At 44.2% G+C, this 22587-nt stretch overlaps 1 protein-coding gene across 5 annotated transcripts in view; it reads left to right on the top strand.

The window, feature by feature from the left end:
- Positions 1–22587, top strand: part of LOC119657248 — a 302733-nt gene that overhangs the window by 259855 nt on the left and 20291 nt on the right. For 4 of the 5 annotated variants that reach the window (XM_038064081.1, XM_038064088.1, XM_038064097.1 and 1 more), the window contains exon 4: positions 5050–6007. In XM_038064081.1, coding sequence (XP_037920009.1) covers positions 5050–6007 — 958 coding nt within the window. The remainder of the gene's footprint in view (positions 1–5049; positions 6008–22587) is intronic. The other variant, XM_038064105.1, reaches the window with a different exon arrangement.

Here is a 22587-nt window from a genome sequence, read left to right as displayed (position 1 = left end):
GCATGATAGCTCTTTGGCCTGTGGCTCGACACATGTCTCAAAGAAGATTGCCTGGTGATCGCTGTGGGTGTAGCGTTCACTGACGCACCAGGACATACCACGCGCCAGCGAAGGGCTGACAAAGGTCAGGTCTACAACCGAGCCTGACCCCCCTTTCTGGAAGGTGTTTACAGCACCTTCGTTGGCCAGAACCATGTCCATCTGCGCAAAAGCTTCTAATAAACTGCGCCCCCTAGCATTTGATTCCCTACTACCCCACTCTAGGGCCCAGGCATTGAAATCACCAGCAATCACCTTTGGACTACGTCCCCTCGCGTCGAGAACAAGATTATCAAGCATTTGCTCGAATTCAGACAGTGTCAAACTTGGCGGGGCGTAGCAGCTGTATACATATACACCACTTATTTTCGCCCACACGAAGCCACTGCCTGCTTGACTTGCAGTACATTGTATGGCCTGTCGACCGCAAGCCCATATCGCCGCTCCCCCAGTCGAATCTTTGACCCATATGCCACCGTGACGGTGTCTATACGGTTCGCTTATGATGGCGATTTCCATCTCAGATTCGAACGTGGCCTGCTCAAGTAAATCCTGAGTGACCCTGCAATGGTTGAGGTTTATTTGGATAAACCTCATTTTCTCATTGCAGTGAGCGCCTTCCTAAATTCCGGACATTTACCACTTCCGGCAATATGCCGGTTATCTTGTCCCTCTTTTACTTCGCACAATAGGCATTTGGGGTCCCTATTGCACTCTCTGGAAATATGACCTTTCTCCCCACACCTTCTGCATCGATCGGATCGATCAATGCTGCTGGTGCATGCCTTCGCGAAGTGCCCAAACATAAGGCATTTAAAGCACCTCTTCAGTGAAATTTGTTCCCTTAAACGGCAAACAACCCATCCAATCCGAACCCTTCCGGCAGCCAACAACATCTGTGCCGCCTCCGCTGGTACTCGTATTGTGGCCGTTTGAGTACCACCATAGGCTTTTCGCAAGCCCACAACTGACTCCTCGGTGAGTTCTTTCAACTTGAATTGCTCCTTCAGAGCAGTACAAATTTCTTCTTTCGATGTTACCTCATCGAGATCCTTGCACTGAATATAGATCTCATGTTTTTGGGCACGCACTGCGGCATTCTCCCCAAGTGAGTTTTTCACTTGAGTGCGAAAGTCATCAGTTTTGCCCACGCTGGATCTTTTCAGCTCGAACATGAGATCCCCTTTCTGGGTTCTTCGGATTCGGTTCACATTTCCGCTCAGATCTTTCAGGTCGGGATCCGCTTTGACCTTTTTGAGTATCTCCGCGTAGGACAGATTGCCCTTACTGGAGATAACAATTACATCTGGACGAGTTCGCACTTTTGCTTTTCGTTCCGCTTTTTTGTTGGTAACTTTAGTCCATCCATCGTTTTCGCTGGTCTTGGGCCCCGCAACGCTGGTCGAGTTTCCTAGATTCGCTGTACGGTTTCCTCCTTCTGGCCTGTTGGTGTTGGTTTTCAGCATGTCCCGTCCTCCTTTTTTTCTCTTAGGCGCCTGCTGATTATTTACAGGATCCCCCTCTTTTTCACGTACTCGCTTATTTCGTTGGAATTGGATGGTAGTACGGTTAGGCGTCACTTGGGTCGCTTGTGATACTGTTGGCACAGCGGGGTTCGGCGTGTCCTTATTATTCTTTTCCTCCTGTGATCTATTGTAGAGCACTCTAATAGCCCTCACCATATTCTTTATGGCTTGGTGCACGTTGTGCTTGTCCTTGATAAACTCGGACAGCTCAACTATTTTTGCCCCAAGCTGGGTGAAGGGTAATTCCTCCAGATCAGGACTCTGTTCCCTATGAGTCCCGGCAGGGTTACCCCTTTTACACGGTCCTTCACTTTTGGCGTTTGTTGACCTTGCCTGTACTTTGTCCTTCATCGTCTATGGCATTGGTGGAGATCTCAAAGTTGATGAGCTTCTTTTGAATGGATCCTTATCTTGTTCCTGGAGCACCTCTTGCTGTCGCGCATCTTGAACATATGCGGTGGGTGTTGTTACAGTTTTTGTCGTCCAACGATCCATCTTCAGTTCATCCTTGGTTGTTCTTGCTACTGGTGTTCTCGGTAAGGTCGTACTTCGCTTGAACACTTCCTTCTCCAGATCCAAATTACTTGTAACATTATATGCCAAGGTGGCCAAGTTGTCCACCACCGAGGCACTGCGGTCGAGGGATATCGACGACCGGGAGCCCGCTTGCTCACTCCCAAAAGCCGCCGGTACTGGGGTTCCGAGCCCCTGCACCGTAAGTTTACTCCTTCTCTCGTCTTCCATGGTGGTTTTATGTTCTGGGTATCCTTCCCATAGCCATTTTGGTCCGCGCACCAGAGATGAGCAAACACTAGCCCATGCACAGTCAGAAAAGAAAAGTGCATGAACACATATTTACACATCAATAGGTATGCCCCTATCCGCCACCTGGGGTCGCGCCTGATGGGAGATCTGGCCACTCCTCCTGTCTGTCTGTCTGTCTGTCCGTCTGTCTGTTTGTCTGTCTGTCTGTCTGTCTGTCTGTCTGTCCGTCACACGCATTTTTCTCGGAGACGGTTATAGCGATTCACACCAAATTTGGTAGAAAGGTGGGAACTGTGAACGCTCACACATACAGTGAGTTACATCCTTTTACGTTGAATTTAAGGAGGGGTCCCCATACATGCAAAAGGGGGGTGTAAATTTTTTTTTCATCAAATATAGTCATGTGGGGTATCAAATTAAAGGTCTCGATTAGTACTTTTCGAAGCCGGTCTTAGTTTTGACATTTCTTGGAAACGTGGGGAGTGCGGGGGGTTGAAAGTGATCATTTCTTTAAGGGGGCCATTCTCAGAAACTACCAAACCGAAAAATCTGAAAAAAATCAGGAGGCTGCCACTATATGGTGCCATGGCTCCGAAATACCTTTCATACCGATATCTGTTCAAATAAAGTTAATAATAGTATATTACTATAATTTTTTGTAATTGACTGGAAACCCCCCTTAAATTCATCCTAGTGGCACCAAATTCTGCAGTAATGTAGGCTATAATGTAGAGCATGATCGTACCAAGTTTGATGGAAATCGCACTATTACTAACAGATTTATAGTACGTTGAAGTTGTTGCTTCTTTGAAAATTGAAGACTATCAATGTCAATATCACCCGAAAGTGGACATATGCAAATATTACGTGCTACGTACTAAGAAATACACAAAACCTTTCGTACCTGAAGCGTCCAGCTTCCGGTTTCCCGACTTGTTTTAAATATGCTCAACGAGTGGAGTTTTTTCCGACTTTTCCTTCAAAATGACCTGTAAATGTTTTTCTCACATATTTCTTTAGCGATAAGTTAGGCTAGGTGTCATTGATTAAGTTTAACCGTTAAGGTAGTCCCTAAGTTATTTAGAAAATAAAAAGATGGTTGTTTTTCGCAATGGTTGCTTTTGCAAAATGGTTGTTTTTCGTTTAGGGTAACTTTTTCGTTAGTATTTGCCTGGAGTAAGTATTATACTATCATCCGAAATAGTCGCTTGATCTCATATCTTATTGGTCATTCCAGCCGGAGCCAGAAGTACCTCCACGCACATATTACGTGACGGTGATGTCGTCCCCAATGTAAAGGCACCTTAATTTTAATTATACACTAATTATGTGTTTGTCTTTTTAACTGGAAGACTATAATTTTATTCCTCTTTTTCTCTTTAGCATGATGTTTCTAACAAAGGTAAACATTCACCTTAGATAGCGACCGAGTGGCTCCAAGGACCTAGTCTCTCCCCTTTATTTTCCAAGAGGGATCCTTAGAAGCCTGTCCGGTGTCCAGGAGCACGGATGGTGCGCAATGATTCCCCTCCCAGTTACCATCAGACGTGTTGAAAGAGGTCCGCGGAAGCGGCACATCAGTCCCGGTAGGCACCAGATGGAGGGCAGTCACTCTTGAAGAATACCGGGCCAAAAGGAGGACGGAAGGTTACGAGGCGACTGGAACATCAGGGACTATTTCTGGTTCAAAAGTACGCCAGTAACATGGAAGCCCGACGACAGACAGTAATCGACATAAAGACACTGAAAGAGCAGCAGCGGGTCAACGAATTGGAGTACCGGGGACGAAAGAAGGACGGAGAAATGTTAACACATTAAAAAAAAATTCCCGTTAAAGCTGGATTCGATGTTACAATTCTCCCAGACACAGAATAACGAGATTTGAACCATGGCAACAGACTAGCACTCCAACCGCTGAGCCATCTTTACACTAACAACTGTTTGCTCATGACAAAATTTGCAGATACTAAAGCAAATCCTTGAATTATGTGTTACAAGAACACATTACAGATAATTTAGCTAATTAGAGTGTATATTGCTTAAAGTAAAGAAGCAAAATACCTAAAGGTCCAACCGAATAGGCGTATAAACTATAAAAAATATATTAATGCTAAAATAGAGCGAAAAAGGAGATCGCTTAGTGAATCTATGCATATTAATTCAAACTTTGCTAAAACCTTGAAGTAAAACCGAGGCACATAGTCCATAATTCTCCTCGAAATCCTGTCTCAAACTCAAGAATTTGTATAAGATTTACTCAAACAAAGGTCTAATCTATCTCCTCTAACTTAATAATGACAGTTATTATGGTGAAATCAAGTGATTTTTAACTATTATAGTTTTATATACACACGGGTCCAAATCTAGATAAAACCCTAAAACTATCGTACCACAAATAGATAACTTTCGGATAGAATTTTAGAAAGGAGAATATAGCCCATACTATAGTAAAAAAATCAAATTACCAAAGTGTTTGAAACGCCGAACTTATTAGGTACTTAGATTCCACATTCAGCTTTGAAGGGCAAAAATTCCTTTTTGCTTTCAACGATACAATAGGGCAACTTGTAATTTTAGTAAAGAAAGGAAGAAAATCATTTCCATATCCATGTTGAATTCCTTTATCCTCCAATAACCAGCATTTCCACATCTTGCACAATTCTAATAAAAGTTCAACTGGAACTTTCTACGTTATTTATTTTCCAATCTTCTCTTTCAGAAAACCAGCAGAATTGGATGGCAGACGCCACAAGATGAGATTCCAATTTCCCATACACCAGAGCATTACTACTTCAACCAAAGCGTAAAGTCAAATACATTATCAGCGTCTTCACTGCATGCAACGACTACCGCAAACACAACTACTTACCAACTAACATTCCACAGTTCGTCTACTAACAAAGCTAACACAACCCTCTCACCAAATAACATGCCCCGCAAAAGTTCCTACCCGCAATCGAGCGCTGAGAACGCTTGCAACAACCACCACAAGAACCTTGCACAGAACCACCAGAAATTCAATCATGCACCAATGAATCCATCAATAGCTCCGCCAGCAATGCATCCCGCCCAGTGCAATAATCAATTTGATATTAACATTCAGAATAACAATTCAAAGAATCAATCATGCAACTATAAGGGTATCCTTCCGCCACAGCAAAAGACCTACTCCTCGACAAATGGAGATGTTCATCAGCACAACGGGGAACCGATACACAACGCCAAGGACGAAGTGCGATACGGCAAGATACTGCAATCGAAACATGCCGTTCCAGGGGGTGGTTTCTCGACCGCCGGGAACGGGACCTACGATCGAATCAATGCAAATATTCAATTTCAACCTATAACGAATCTGGACGACAGGACGAAACAGAACAATAACAACAACTCAAAGCACATAATTAATCAGCAGCAGCAGCAACTGCATCAACATCAACAACAAATACAAAATCAACATTCGGGTCATCACAATCATGTCCAGCAGCCGAATGGACACGGTCAGTGCCGGAATGGCAGTGCATCTAATCAAAATCTTCTAAGAACAAATAGATACAGTGGCGGGAATAATGGCATGTTGGGCGCGGCAAATAATCATCCTATGGGCCATGTCATCAATAGTCTTTCATCGCCGGAAAGTGCCTACTCGACAGGATATTCAACGGACGGGACGTCACCAGGTAGGTCCACAAAAAATTGCTTTATTTTTAATGTAAAGGCAAAATGCATTTCAGTTTGTGTATTTTTGTAATTTGCAAACGTAGCGTGTTTAATTGGAAAAAAATCTTTTTTTGTGAAACTCGAATGCAACTGAATATTCACATTCGCTATCTCTTTGAATTTGAGGTATTTCGTCAAAGGACAATTGATCTGCTTCGGCGTAAACTTTTGAGCAGTTAATGAAATTAAAACATTCATCGCTTTTAGCGGTTTGAAATATAGGTTTCTCTAAAGCCTCCAAGAATTTATCTTAATATTTAATTACCTCAGGAAAGATTCTCCTTCCCTGGATTTGGAATTTTCAAATAAAATATATACATATAAAGCCAGTTCGTAAGCGTTATTCCTGCCATTATCATCATTATCAACGGCGCAACAACCGGTATCCGGTCTGGGCCTGCCTTAATAGGAACTCCAGATATCCCGGTTTTGCGCCGAGGTCCACCAATTCCCCAAAAGCTGTCTGGCGTCCTGACCTACGCCATCGATCCATCTTAGGCAGGGTCTGCCTCGTCTTCTTTTTCTACCATAGATATTGCCCTTATAGACTTTCCGGGCTGGATCATCCTCATCCATACGGATTAAGTGACTCGGCCACCGTACCATGTTGAGCCGGATTTTATCCACAACCAGACGGTCGTGGTATCGCTCATAGATTTCGTCATTATGTAGGCAACGGGGCCAAAAATTCTTTGGAGGATTCTTCTCTCGAACGCGGCCGAGGGTTCTTAATTTTTCTTACTAAGAATCCAAGTCTCCATGGAAAACATGAGGACTGGTAAGATCATAGTCTTGTACAGTAAAAGCTTTGACCCTATGGTGAGACGCTTTTGTAAGCTGAAATAGGCTCTGTTGGCTACCAACAACCGTGCGCGAATTTCATCATCGGTTGCGTTATCGGTTATGATTTTCGACCCTAGATAGGAGAAATCACCAATGGTCTCAAAGTTGTAGTCTCCTATCTATATTCTTCCCGTTTGACCAGTGCGGTTTGATGTTGTTGGTTGGTTGGTTTTTGGTGCTGACGTTGCCACCTTATACTTTGTCTTGTCTTCATGGATGTGCAGCCTAAAATCCCGCGCCACCTGCTCCATCTTGGTGAAGGCAGTTTGTACGCCTCGGGTGATCCTTCCCATGATGTCGATATCGTCAGCATAGGCCAGTAGTTGGTTGAACTCAAAGAGGATCGTACCTCTTAAATTTACCTCAGCATCACGGATCGCTTTCTCGAGGACCAGGTTAAAGAGGACGCATGATAGGGCATCCCCTTGTTGTAGACCGTTGTTAATTTCGAATGGTCTCGAGAGTGATTCTGCTGCTTTTATCCGGTCTCGCACATTGGCCAGGGTCACCCTAGTCAGTCTTATCAATTTCGTCGAGATTCCGAATTCTCTCATGGCCATGCACAGAATTCTCTCATGACCATGCACAGTTTTACCCTGGCTATGCTATCATAGGCGGCTTTAAAGTCGATGAAAAGATGGTGCAACTGATGTCCATTTTCCATCAGTTTTTGCATCGCTTGCCGCACAGAGAAAATCTGACCTGTTGCTGCCTGGAGTGAAACCTCTTTGATATGGGCTAATTATGGATGGGGGGCTATCCGAATTATGGGGGATGGGGCTATCCGACCTAACAAGATAGCGGAGAATATCTCATAGATGGTACTCAGCAACATGATACCTCTATGATTGCTGCACTGTGTATGAGATAGATAATGCCTCTTTGCCAGTCGTCAGGCATTAATTCGCTATCCCACACTTTAAGCACCAGTTACTTGGTGTAATTGGGCGCCTCCATATTTAACCAATTCGGCTGTAGTTCCATCAGCTTCTGGCGACTTGTGATTTTTAAACCGATAAATTGCACGGATTGTTTCTTCTACAATTGGTGGTGGCAGTATTTGTCCGTCGTTTTCAGTTGGCGGGACCTCCAACTCGCCGATGTTCTTTTCGAGTTCACAGACCTGTTGGTTCTCACAGGGTTCCTTTTGACCTCTGTGAAGTCGCTTTTCCGCTCGACGGATTTCGTGATAAGTCTCTGCGTGTGCCCGTGTCCTTTGAGAATGCAACATTACTCGGTATACAGCATTCTTCCGTTCCGTAGCTAGCTTACATTCATTGTCCAACCAGCCGTTCAGACTCTTTTTGCGGCTGGGGCCAAGTATGTTTGTGGCTATATTTATGATAACGTTCTTCAGGTGATTGTGAAAATCATTTGTTGATACTTCATCTGCAGGATGTCTGTTGGCTGCGGTTATTGCGGCACCCATTTCCCTTTTACAGGTGTTACGGAGGGCTGTGTTGTGAATGGCTTCAGTGTTAACTCTCACCTGAATGTCAGAGGGGATTCTGGGTGGTGTTGTTATTCGAGCTTGAAGCACGATGCCAACGTGATTCGAGTCTATATTGGGCCCCTTATTTGTTCTGACATTCATTAAGGCTGAGTGGTGGCGAAGTTCAATCAACACGTGGTCAATTTGGTTGAAAGTGGTCTCGTCTAAAGAGGCCCATGTTTGTTTGTGGGCCGCTTCCCGCGCCAACCAGGTACTTCCAACAACCATTTCGTGTGGCGCTGCTAATTGAATAATCTGCAGTCCGTTATCATTTATATTTTGAGGTAAGCTATGGGAGTCAACGTATCGCTTGCATACGGGCTCCAAATGGGGACGGGACGGATGTTAAAATCCCTAAGTATGATTTTGATATTATATCTGGGACAGGCTTCGAGGGTTCTTTCTACTACTTTGCAGAAGGTATCCTTCTCCAATTCTGCAGTCACCTCTGTGGGGACGTGAATGTTAATGAGGCGTTTGCCTCGCAAACGCAGAGTACATAGCCGTTCGCTTATGTTTTCAAAGCCGGTAGCAGCAGGTTTCATTTTTTGGCTGACTAAGAAACCTACTCCGAGCGCATGGTTTACTGGATGGCCACTATAATATATGGTGTAGCGACTCTTCTTCAGGAAACCGGTCCCTATCCAACGCATCTCCTGCAATGCTGTTACATCAGCCCTATATTGGGACAGGGTATCGTCTAACTGCTTGGCATCTCCATCTCTGAACAGGGAGCGCACGTTCCATGAGAAAATGCACAAATCGTTATTCCTTTTTCGTTGCCGGCTTTGTCGTTTAAAATTCATCCAATCCGAGGCTCTTGTTATGGCACCGTAACAAGTTTTTTCCATATAGGGTTGTCAGTCCTACTCAACCACCAACCTGGAGGACCAGTTGGTACAATTTGTTCCGTTTTTAGGCGCGGGAGACTCGCCTTCATCCTTCTGCGTCTGCAGCTTTTCGTTAAGAAAGAGCATACAGCGGTCATCACGTGGAGGTGGAGATAGGATTTGGTAGTAGAGCTGTTGGTGTTGGTTCAGCAGGCGTTTCTCAGGTTTTATTCTCCATCCTGGGTACCAATCCGCCCTTTGACCACCTTTGAAATATTATATGGAATTTTATTTTTGTACCAAAATTTACATATACATTTACATATTAGTTCGCGGACCTAGCACTCCTTGTAATACTTAAGTTGATTAGGGTCATGTCTGCGATAATCGATGGTTGCCTGATGTTATCGTAAAGGCGCTACAAACCCTCCAAGTCATCAGGTAGTATATATATGTTTTTTTAAGCGTTTCTGGTGAACCATATCGAAGTGTAGATCTCACTACTTCAGCTATGAGTAATCTTTAGCTATGTTTTAACAGACCTACCTCTCCCGATATATAACAACTTGTAAATACCACTGGCCACACCTTCACAGTAATGTTTTAAACACTCTTTCAAGCTCAACTAAACGTCTATGATCAACCCCAGATATTTGATAGCCGATCTCCACTTTGATAGTGTTCTTCTCCATGCTTCCGTCTTCTTTTCTGCCATCATATTCTCCAGATATTTTCCGATGGCAACTATTGTGAAGACATCTGCAAAGCTGGCCATTGTGGTCTTTTCTTGGATATCTAGCCTTGGGGTAGCTTCTTTGTGGTGACATGCGCTCTGGGTATACTAAAATTCTCCCGTACGAAAGAGCCCCCTTCAAAATCCTGGACATTCCCGCTAAGTATCCAGGGCCACCTATTTCGTTAATGCTTTGTTTGTTATACGTTGTAGCTGTTTTCTGGGTTAGGGAAAAGATTATCCCGAAGAAGTGCGGAAAAGAGACCTGCTGTGATCTTTTTGCTCGCCAGACTTACATTACTCATTTATTCCGACTCCGTAACCTACACCCCAGCGGATTATCTCGCCCTTATGCAACTGCCTCTTTTATTTCTCGGTGATTTATATGAGAGAAGGGTAAAAGCCATAATGGTGACGGAAGCTTCGGCTTATCGGTTGCATAGTGTATGTAATATCTAACTAGCATAATAACATTTTCATGAATATTCAGTAAGCTTGCAGGAGGTGCTGCCCGCTGCTGCTGTAAGTCTACATTGAAAGATGACAGAGGTGTTAAATAGGCCTCGCATCCACTGGTATGAATGTCAAGGATGCACTTGGCATAAACGGGAACTTTCACTTCAAAAAGAGGGCCAGCAACCCTGTCGATTAAATCACTCCAAGTGGAGGAGAACCTCCACGTGGAGGCACCGGGAAACGCTGCGTTCACATTGACTAATTACTCTCGATGCAATAAGCAAATAGCCCAAAGCCTTGGGCGATCAGACGCAACTCTGCACGGGGTTTCATTTGAAGTGGCTTCGGCCACGAAATTTATGTGGTTCCATGAGAATGGGGATAGCCTTCTGAGTTCATATTGTCTTAGCCCGGTCATAAACAGTTGGCGCCATAGAGGGAGTCTTATGGGGGTTGTGGTTACGTTTCCGCCCCCCCCCCTTAATGGTCGATGAAATTAAGCCTTTTGGTAGGAATCAACCCAAAACCCTTCTATTTCTATATTTGTGATGAAAGACCTATGAAAGTTATTAATTTACCTGCGGAAGCCTCCCTTCAAATTTCTTATTTTTCAGTTTCTCCTCGTGTGCCGGTATTTCAAAATGTCTTGCAGTCGGGAGACAGCTCAACCAATAAAGCTAATCAATGTTGCTTGACGTCTGTAAACATTTTTCCCACTAAAATAGGCTACTGTGTTTTTTAATGACTCAAGAAACCAGTGAGAAGTGGAGCCGAAGAGTTTCATGGTCATCGATGATCGATAAGGGCTGTGCCTTTTTCCAGCCGAAGACCAGTCGCGGAGGCGAACATAATCAAACGTAGTTCCTGACACTGACGTATTTAACGAAAAGAAGTACCAAATAGAAGGGATTGACAGAAGGAACGCAAATGAGTCAATATAAATTAAAACATTAAGATAACAGGTATTAAATTATGCTACCAATCTTTGGTTATCTGGCAAGCCCTGCCTTAGTTACTAGCCCAAGCAGATAATTTTTTTACTGGGTGTGCCTAGCTGGGCCGTTCTTTAGGTTTTGTTATTCCCAATATAATGTTGGAAGCAGCCTCATCCCGTTCTTTGCAATGTCTGCACGTTTAGTCTTCAATATAGATTTCTATCGTATGCAGATGTTTCCGCAGAGGATAGCGACGAGCTGTTATACCCATCGCCGTTCTCATTTCAAATTTGTTTAGTATCAAAGTTTCAGTTACTTTAATTCATTGTCCAAAATGTAGTAGCAATTTGTTGTGTCTGTGGCCCACCGTTGTCTCTCATTGATGGGTTACTCGAAAAAATCCTACAATGCCTCAATTGAAACCGTCAATCAACAAGGGATCTTTTGAAGTATTGTTGTTTGGGATTCTTTTCTTATAAGTTCATCTGTTTTCCTATTGTCATTACACCTTCGTGCTCTTCTATCCATTTCAAAGTTACCTCGCCTTTAGCAGCCAACATTTTACGGATTGTCTGACACTTCTATATCAGTTGATTTCACCGAAAGAGCAGCATGGTATTTATTTGCGAACTCGTACGCGTACGATTCCGTAGCCTACATAATGACGAAATCTATGAGCGACACCACGACTGTCTGGTTGGGGATAAAATCCGTCTCAACAAGTTGCGGTGGGCGGGTCACTTAATCCGTATGGATGAGGATGATCCAGCCCGGAAAGTCTATAAGGGCAATATCTATGGAAGAAAAAGAAGACGAGGCAGACCCTGCCTGAGATGGAGCGATGGCGTAGGTCAGGACGCCACACAGCTTTTAGGGATATCGAATTGGTGAACCTCGACGCAAAACTGGGATGTCTGGAGTTGTTGTGCCGTTGATGATGATGATGGTATTTACCTTTTTTGGACGAAGAGAGTTGATTGTGTGCGATTCCATACTTTTGGGTGGTTAAGTTTCCCTAATGCATTTCAAAATGTCTATTCAAATTTTCAAAGGATTCGCTTTTCGTTCAGTATTCAAAATTCTTGCCAAACTTTCTGCGATGATGGCAGCCCACCCGTTTGCTAGGGTCAATTGAAGTCCTCCTCCCACCATGCTCAGCTGGTCGCACTCCCCTCCAGCGGTTGATCTCGCCCACAGGAAGTCTGTCACTGAGAACTATCAGAAAACTGTAAGAAACTATTTCCGGATAATCTGAATGGCTTCACAAATTGATGCCACTGCAAGTACTAATTGGTGGCTAGATTGAACGGCTACTTACAGAAAGTTAGACTTCTTCGGGTACATATTTTAAAGAGAAGGTACTTTGTCTGCGAAATATTTCTTGAAGACCTTTGGTCATTAATGACCAATCTTTATCTACTTTCATAAGAATCTCTATTTGTTCCAGGAAGTTGTGGGGGGGGGCGACTTATAACTAATCCCTTTCCAGTACCACAATTCTCATGAGCCATGCAAACAGAATACATACTCCCAAGTTTCAAAACTTCCTCTTTCCTGTACAAATATAGAATTTTATATTTTCAACTTGGCATATCCTCAATTTGCCTTTTAAAAACATATTCTCGTGTAGGAATTTTCATTCGTTATAATTAGAATCTCACAACTCAAAGGATCTCGTTTGCCACCAAGTCTGCTTCTCCACAAATCTTTAATAATCCTCGAAGCTTCTTCATCACACTCCATACTTTTGCTGATGAAACCCTTTACGTTGAAGTAGTCCAATTTCCACTTCATAAGAACAAAATGCTAACCTTGATTGCCTTAGGGTATTAAGACATCCAGCACACAAAGTCAAGTTCACAGGTTCACAGGCTCTTCTACGACGAAACTTTCATATGGATCCAAAATGAAGAGCCTTCGCAATGTTTGCTCAATTCTCGTGTGGCTGCGTCAAAAGGGTTATGTGAGTCAGTCAAGCACTCTCCTGACTACCAACTTCTACGTGAACTATTGCAAGCAAAGCCTATTCAAATTGCGGATAGTGGGGGGAAGGGCGAACAGCGGCCAACCAGAAATCCCTTCAGCTATCAGCATTAGGCCTCTATTCAATTTAGCCTTCTGGATATTTGCAAAGTGTCCATAGTCCTGGATTGGATATATGGTCGTGTATATCCTGGAACATGATGTTTTTTCGCATCGTGTAATTACGCTGTAGTGGCTAGTGTTGTATGTGATGTTTTCCAGGATGTTATAATATGAATTCCGCTCCATGCCTGAGTGGGTTCAAAATGAATATGGATAAACGTGTGCTACTGCGTGATGTTGGCTGTGTAGATCAAGTAGATGTGCTCAGTACAAGGGTTGGCGTGAACGCTACCCCTTCAAGTGGACTTTCGACGGAATTTCAATGATTTTATTCAAAATTATGTGGTTATTGAGTGGGCTGCTCTCTGAATAACAATTTACTAGAAAACATGTAAATTTTGATGCAATGGTGGGAACTTGAGAATTGTATGATGCAGAAATTGATTGATTGGTTTATTTTAAAGTACGGACTTTCCATTATTCTCTCCAAATCATCACCTTCGGATGTGAGCACGCACATGGTTTATTTGGTCGATTGCTATGCAAATCAGGCAATTTCAAATTTGAGCAGATTATTTCAGTCTGTAATTTGGTCCGACTTTCCATTTAGTAGTGGAATTGGGAAGGGGTTCAGGAGCATGATAATGAGGAAGGAAGAGAAACGGTCGAGAGAACTAAACTGGGCGACTATACCATGAATGGAACAGTAGAAGGTGCTAATGGGGAGAATTGAGCCAAACCGCTCGCTAAGGTCAAGTAGGAATGCGGACCTTACTGGTATCTGCAGGCTAAACTACGCCGGAGGACATTATCCGCAGATTCAATGGATACAGTGATGAAACCTGCATACATATTCTCAAACAATGTCAGACGCTTTTGCAAAGTAGGGTAATGCATTTGTCTTTTTTCGTTTATGTGGGAATCTTAAAAAGACGCTGCTGCGCCAGGTTGCAGCAATGCGTGGGATTCTTACCCACTGAAACCACCTTCACTTCTCCACGCGGCGTCGTTTAACCTCCCCCTTTCCTTCGCGAATCTTGGACAGTGGAACATAAAATGCGCCAAGCCCTCGGGTGTAGCGGCGTATTCGGGACAGTCTGGAGACCATCCAATCCGATGCGATGCGAGTACTTCCTGTATCCACCGTGTCCCATAATGTACTGCATTAGGTGGTAATTCGATTCTCCATGTTTGCATTCGACCCGTCTCTCCATACACGGGACCAGTGTATGGGTCCAGCCGCCTTTTTCGGAATTACCCCACCATTTCTGCCATCTCCTGTATAGCTCCTTCCTAGTGGCCTTTCGGAACGCTGCAATCACTTTGACCAGATTCATCCTCCTTCTTCAATAGAAACAGTGTGCCTCATTCGCTAGAAGATCCAAGAGAATCATCCTCGCGATGACACACACTGCCCCATCTGATACAGCCCCATATGCGGGCTTACCCTTGTGCTATCCAGTGCGCACGCCCATACAGGGGCCGTGTAGACCAGGGTTGATTTCAGCACCCCTACAATAAACAGCCGGCGACTAGATTTTGGCCCTCCAATATTAGGCATCATCCTTGCTAGAGATGAGCTAGCCTTTGCTGCCTTTTTCCGCGTATAGTCCAGGTGCTCCTTGAAACTCAACTTGGCATCGATTACAATCCCCATGATGAGCTGGCGCCCCAATACGGAACCTTGGGTAACACCTGCATTCACAACATATTCCTTCGGCCCGACGTCCGTCTCGTAACTCTGGATTATCCAAGCTAAGTAGCCAGGGTGTCTTTAATCCAACCCCAGTTGGCCGAGTTAACGCTATTCAATCCAGGGTCACCACGACGTACCAACGGCCGATGCCTCTCGGACAAGGTGGACGACCGTTGCAATGGTATCGACCGTGGAGTGCGCTCTGCGAAACCCATACTTCCGCTCCGATAAAGCACCCGCTAGTGCCACGAACGGAAGCAGCCTGTCGTATACCACCGTTTCCAACACTTTCCCCATAGGGTGATCTGAAGAGGGTGCGCCAGGTGTTGTGTGGGGTTTCCGTAGCAGAACTAATCTCTGCATTTCCACTGCGCAGGAAACACTCTTTCCACCATGCACGATTCAAATGTGCTTATATGCCATGCGGGCCTGATTTCAGCTGCGAACTTCAGGGGTTTGTTCTGAATCTCATCCAATCCCGGAACCTTATTACTCCCAATTCGTCTACAGATCTCTCGTACGGGGATTGTGAAGACATCCTGCTGCACCGTTAGTTGAGGTCCACTTTCTTCATGTTGTGCGAAAATAATTGCGATTATTTTGAACAAGAGTCACCGGCACGCCACTTGGGGGGATTTTTGTCCATGAGTGTTGTTCATTACAACCTTGTAAGCAGCGCCCAACGGTTTCGTATTTGCTCCAAGGCACAACTTTTTGTAATAATTCCACGTACTTTCCCGTATAGCCTTCTTAAGGCTACTTCGAAGATCGCGGTATTCCTTCTCTGACTGCTGATCTTCTGGTTTCCCTCTGGTCTTTTGGCAAAGCCTCCTCGCTCGCAGACACGATGCCCTTCTTGGTTCCACCAGCAATTTGGTTTCCTACTGTGGTCGCATTATTGTAGTTGCAGTTGCTTTTTGACATAACTGGCTCAATTTTTCAATGGCTTGCTGTCCACATGCCGATATTTCCGCATTTCCTGATGAATCTTTCACAAATGTAGCACTAACCTAATTCCGGTACGGTTAACATATTTATTACCGCCACGTCCACATTTGACTCTCGAGACCAAGTCTTGAGCTGCCTCGCAACGGTTGAGGTTGATTGATATCAACCTCATTTAGCACTACGATTCAGCTCCCTCCTATATGCCGGACACCATGTAACGTGCCGGCCATCCACTCCCTTTTTCCCTTTGCACAGCATGAATCCGTGGATCTCCCGTGCAGTCTTTGATAAGGTGGCCTTCTTCCCCACACTTCCTGCACCTTCTCGACCTATTGTGCTCACTAGTACATGCTTCAACACCAAATACACATTTATGGAATTTCCTATTTTCAACTCAACGTTCAGTATATACTGCGAGACCTCAGATAAGGGACCAAGGCCATTTGATGCTTGGGTGTGCCGCAGTTGTGTATAATCACCGGCCAGGGAATGCAGTTCGAGTTGTCCCTTTGCTCAAAGTTAGGTATACTCCTCGACTACAAACGCTACCGGTCAGCCGTGCACCACACCACACGCATACGAAAGATGTCACAGTACGCTGAAAGCCGTTATACTAACCCAACAGGTCCTTTCTTGGTGGAAAGTCCTGTCATCCATCCTAATTGGCCTCCACCAACCGCGAAGAATTTGCTAAACGTCCCGCGAAGCTAGTATACGGGCGGGACATGAGGCTCTCCAGCGACCTTGTACTCGATATTACTCAAGGGCGCTGTGTGAAGGTTGAAGCTACCATCACCCGCTACCAGCGAAAACGTAGCCGATGTACCTAGGGATCTCCATTCCTGCACTAGTGGCCTAATTAGGACGGATCCTTTTTGGAAGCCACTGTAGCCACATGACGAAGGCCCCTTCGAGGTCCTCGAGTTAGGTCGACACTATATTAGCCCCGATGTCGGAAGCACAATCAAGAAAGTCTGCCTGGTCCGTTCAGTTTAACTAGCGGCTGCCGAGCTGAAAAAGCTATGTCTTCCTCGCTAAAACCCCCTTTGGTTTCAGTCTGGGTGAAGTGCTGTGGTGGAGTGACGAGAGCACGCAATTGTGAACACTCTGGAAGGAGTCGGTTATCACTTTGAAAACGATTTTTGGACAGTCACTAAAAAAATGTTTTTCAAAATTACTAAGTTGAAGTCAATTGCGAAGAAAGGAAACCAGGAGAAGGATGACGATACTAGCAATTTTATTTGAAATCTCACTTCTACTGACGAAATTATAGTAGGTCAATGTTGCCTAAACCATTCTCCATCGCCTTTCACGACCGTTCTATATCCGCAATCTCAGTGTATCTGGATACAGCGTCTTAAATTTTAAATTTCGTTTCTGCTTCCTTCATTTTTCATCCTATTTAAAAAATGAAAATGTATCTCAATTGAAAAACGCAAAAAGCAATTTAACAACTTCCTACCAATATATTCCTAGAACATAATTTTCCCCAGAAGTTGCCCACCCTCTTGTAACTATACTTCACAATATCATTTTTCATTTCTGGACAAGTTTTTAACCCTCATAAACATCCTTCTTATCGTTATTGATTGCACAGCTCCTACAATATTTCCTTTGAAAGTAACTTCCAAGTCCTCTATGTTCACGCTATAATTCACAAGCATAACGAAAACACTACCTTCGTGCCCCGAACACAAATCCAATGAAAACATAAATTTAACCCAGACCTGAAAACCTTCAGCAATCAATTTTCCTAAAAATTTCACAGTGTAAAATGCCAAATAAAAAAATTGTTTTTTAGTTCCCAATTTTAAAGTCAGTCATCTGAGAAATTGCCGCAAAGCAATTCGAACGGAACGAGGAAAATATGAAGGACGAAGGAGAATTACTCAATTTCAATTTCAATTCCCTGTGAAATCCTAGTCAGAAAAATTGAGGCTAAATGTGATATCAGGTTCATCCTGTGCACGAAATTGGAAGCGCAAATACAGCATCATCTTTAATATTTTTAAAAGGATATCGCTCGCCCACCCCCACGACTACCCTTATTTGCTAATGAATTTCTCGGATAATCGCACAAAAACATTCACTGATGGAGTGCTGCGAAGCGTGCAAATAAAACTCATAAAGGATGCAGCAACTTCGTTTACTTTCCGTGAAGTATTCCCAGGATTAGCAGCGAAGTATACGAGTATACCTGGTTATGTAAGGATGGATTTATATTTGCTTTAACGATGCTATTTGGACGATTTCGCATTTTCCAGAATGAGGAATTTCTTACGTAGAAGGTGCGGGTCGTGTGGGTTCATCTGATTAGAAGAATTTCTCAAGATATTTCACCATTAGAAGGGAATCTCAAATGGAAGGGATTTATTTCGTTAAAGGGTCGTTTTGATAATTGAATAATGAAAATTTCGGTAATTACGTGTTATAGAGTAATCAAATGCTCTTTTATGTGACATGAACCTTTCTCTTTCAAGTTTCTACCTTAAATTAGAGAAAACAGATAAATGTTCTCCATAAACAAGTGTTTGTGTTCGGGAATTATAAGTCTTCATTTCTCGCTGTCATTCATGGATGAGCGGCTTATATGTGCATACATAGCACAGGTCCCTGGATTCACTATTGTCAAAAAGATGGTGCGAGTATTATACTCTATTGTGATCCGGAATGAGGATTAAAACGCGTAAGGCTACTTTCGTACCAGCAGAGACTCTTCGTTATTACGCGTAAGTAATGTCGTATTTTGCCAATAAATGGCGACACTTAAATATATCTTCTTTTGTACTTATCGCATCGGGTCATACTGTACGGCGATTTGAAGACAATTGGCGACAATCTGGGCTACAGGTGTCTCTTTGACAGTTTAATGATCGTACTTTTCAGTCTCAAGTTATAGCGCGTCAAAGATGGAGTCCACCAAGGAAAAAAATCGTCATATTTTACATTTTTAACCTGAGAGGTAAAAATGCAACGAAGGCGGTCAAAAAAATTTGTGAAGTTTATGGGTCTGATACTGTAACAATTCGCACAGCACAGCGTTGGTTCGATCGATTTCGTTCTGGTGTAGTGGATGTCGAAGATACACTCCGTACTGGTATGCCAATCGTCGTAGAACCCGATAAAATTGTCAAAATCATCCAAGTAGACCGGCATGTGAGCATTCGCTCGATTGGTCAGGAACTGGGTAAGGACCATAAAACCGTTTGGAACCATTTACAGAAGATTGGATTCCAAAAGAAGCTGGATGTTTGGGTGCGATACGAGTTGACGGAAAAAAATCTGTTGGACCGAATCAACGCCTGCGATGCACTGCTGAAACGGAACGAATTCGTCCCATTTTTGAAGCGGATGGTGACTGGTGAGTGGATCACGTACGAAAATCTCAAGCGAAAAAGATCGTGGTCGAAGCGCGGCGAGCCGGCCCAAACCATCGCTAAGCCCGGATTGACGGCCAGGAAGGTTTTGCTGTGTTTGGTGGGATTGGAAGGGAGTCATCCACTATGAGCTGCTCAACTATGGCCAGACCATCAATTTAGTCCTCTACTGTGAGCAACTCGACCGTTTGAAGCAGGTGATTGGCCAGAAGCGGCCAGGATTGGTCAATAGGAATGGTGTTCTGTTCCACCAGGACAACGCTTGGCCTCACACATCTTTGATGACCGGCCAGAAGCTACGGGAGGTCGGATGGAGTGTCCTATCGCACTAACCGTATAGTCGGACCTAGCACCAAGTGATTACCATCTCTTCCGGCCCATGCAAAACGCTCTTGGTGCTACTAAGTTCGCCTCAAAAGAGGTTTGCGAAAACTGGATGTCTGAGTTTTTTGCAAATAAGGGGGGGCGAGGGGGTAGGGTGGGTATAAGAGGGAGATATGGAGTTGCCTTCTAAATGACAACAAAGCTGCGAACAAAACGGCGCATATTTGACTTAAATCGGATAATTCTAAGTATGTTAAATAAAGCGTTAAAATTCGATCACAAATGCAACATTACTTTTTCCTCAACCTTTATATATTGGTAAATAGATAACAGACAAAGCGAGGAAAAGGAAAACTTGCAGAACCTTCAAATCAGGGAATTTCTTTCGCCAAAGAGAGGGGAGAGGAAGAGGGTGACTGTTAGTTCAAGAGACTCTTTGCCATTCGGCCGAGGTTCCTTGTCACAAGAAGAACCCGAACGTAATGCTCATACGCCTCCATCTCCCCGCGCCCTTCAGCATCAGATCCCCTGTGTTTAAATAAAGTTTTTGGCGAATCCCATCCCACTTTCTACAAGAAAAGAAAGGTATGATGGGCATTGTCCACCACCCTTTTACAAAACCCACAATCAGGAAATCGTGCCTAAAAACCTCCCTGCCTACTCAGGAACAGGATAACGAAATAGTCAGTTTCACGATGCTTCCAATTCAGGCATGCCCCTAAGTTGTTAATGAGGCACGCAGTCCATCTGTCTCTTGCCTCATTTTGCCAACAGGGTCCTCACGAACAACGACCTCTCTTGGTTCTTTTCCGTTGCACTTTTATATGGCTTTACTTAGCAAGAAAGACAACGGGAATCATTTCACGATCGCCATCATGACCAGTTCAGAGACAGGGCAGTAGGCAGACGCCACCCGCAAAGCTACCCGTCTCTGTATTTGCGCAAGTTCAGCGTCAGAGCGTCAGCCCATACCTCTGCGCCTTACAGCAAAATAGACTGCATTGTACTCATCTGAACACGCCGCCTGCTAGGCGTTGCATCCCCAATTCTTTCCATTAGCCGATTTAAGGCCGTAACTTCAGTTGTAGCCTTATCCGCTACTGCTTTGATTTGCTCGAAAAAGCTCATTTTTAAGTCAAGCGTCAGTCCATGGTACTTAACCGTTGATTTTGATTCAATTATCGATTTGCCAATCGATATGGGACGCAGGGTCAAGATTCTTTTTTAATCAAGATGACTACTTCAGTTTTCTCCTGTGCAAGGTTGAAACTATGAACAGTCATCCATCCGCTTACCCGTCGTCGCAGCAATATATCAAATCTGTTTTGCGCCTGTTCAACAGTATGTCCGGCAACAAACACCGCAATATCGTCTACCTAGCCGACCAGTCACGACTCTTCTGGCATGTTGAATGTTAACAGACTATCGTAGGAAGCGCTCCTGAGATTTGGCCCTGGGATGAAGCCTTGCGCTACACCGACGTGATTTCCATCCTCCGCTGATCCTTTAGCGTCTCATAGAACAAGGAGAAATTAATTTGATAATCCTTCGATTATCCGTAAGAGATAGTTCGGCACGTGGAAGGTATTCCCTAGTGTACCTAAAGCGTCTTCCCATCTTACGGAATTAAAGGCATTTCTAACGTCAATTGTTACGAGGAGCACCACCCGCTCGGTGGCTGTATGCTTCCGGTCGATGAAGCGTATCAACTACTTACATGACGCATCAATTGTGAATCTCTCTACTCTAAAACCGATCGGCCGTGAGGATAAGTCTCCGGAAGCACGTAACGCTTCAGCAAGTCTACTTCTGAGCTTTTCGAGCACTTTCCGAATGATCTCCAGCATACAAGGTGGTCCGTATGAAGACGGCAGTTCTTCCGCTTTGCTGATCAGCGCTAGCCTCACCACTTTCCATTGAAAAGGATAAATGCCTTCTTTCAGGGAAACGTTGAATACGCCGAACAGTAAGTCTGGCCCATGTTGGAGCACCAGGCTTGTTTTTCATATAGACTTTTTCTTAGTGAAAAGTGGGTAGATTTCGGCCCTTTCCATGCTACTGTCATCAACTCGTACGAAATGCGCCAAGAATAGTGCTCTCCAAATTTTCGGGTTCCCATTTTGTAACCGAGTCCCTACGGGTCCCCATTTATGTACCCCGTCAGCCAGGTCCTGCCAACACCGAGCTTGGTTTGTGTTTATTGCGCTGCGGTGTCTCCTTTTAGCTGATTTGTACTCTGTCATTGTGCACATACCTTTTTCCGGTCGTTTAAACGTTGTATCAATCGGCGAAGTTTGTTACACTCCTTCCGGATTTCGGCAATTTCCGCCACATCCACTATAGAAGATTTGTCATATCTCGATGGTCATGGAAGCTCCACAGGCTGTCATTCTCAGGTTCATAACCGAATTTACGACAGTAGAGCCTTCAGCCTAGGCTCCGCCTGCTCCACCTATTCCACCCACCGAAAAAGCACCGGGGCGGCATACATCGAAAAATTACTTCAAACACTTCGAATACGATATATTCATGGTCACTTGTCGAGATTCCGATCGGAAAGTTACGTCTGGAATGCTTCCCTCGCAGCCTGGGGACCGGAACGTTGGAGTGGATCCAGTGTTTAAAAGTACGAGTTCTGTTCTCAACGCCATTTCGAGGATTCGTTTCCTCTTTATTCGGGGTAGGAGTATGCCCCATTCAAGTGCCCTGGCATTGAAGTCACCGTCAACTGGCCCCCTCCGTGCCCAAAATAATGTTTTCCAGAGCATCAAGCCTGCATCGAAAGTCCGGCATCGTCTCATAGACACTGAAAAACGTTACC

Source organism: Hermetia illucens, chromosome 1 (assembly GCF_905115235.1).
Source record: "Hermetia illucens chromosome 1, iHerIll2.2.curated.20191125, whole genome shotgun sequence".
Taxonomy (NCBI): Eukaryota; Metazoa; Arthropoda; class Insecta; order Diptera; family Stratiomyidae; genus Hermetia; species Hermetia illucens.
The sequence above is the reverse complement of the archived record's forward strand: the minus strand, read 5'-3'. Positions and strand labels throughout refer to the sequence as shown.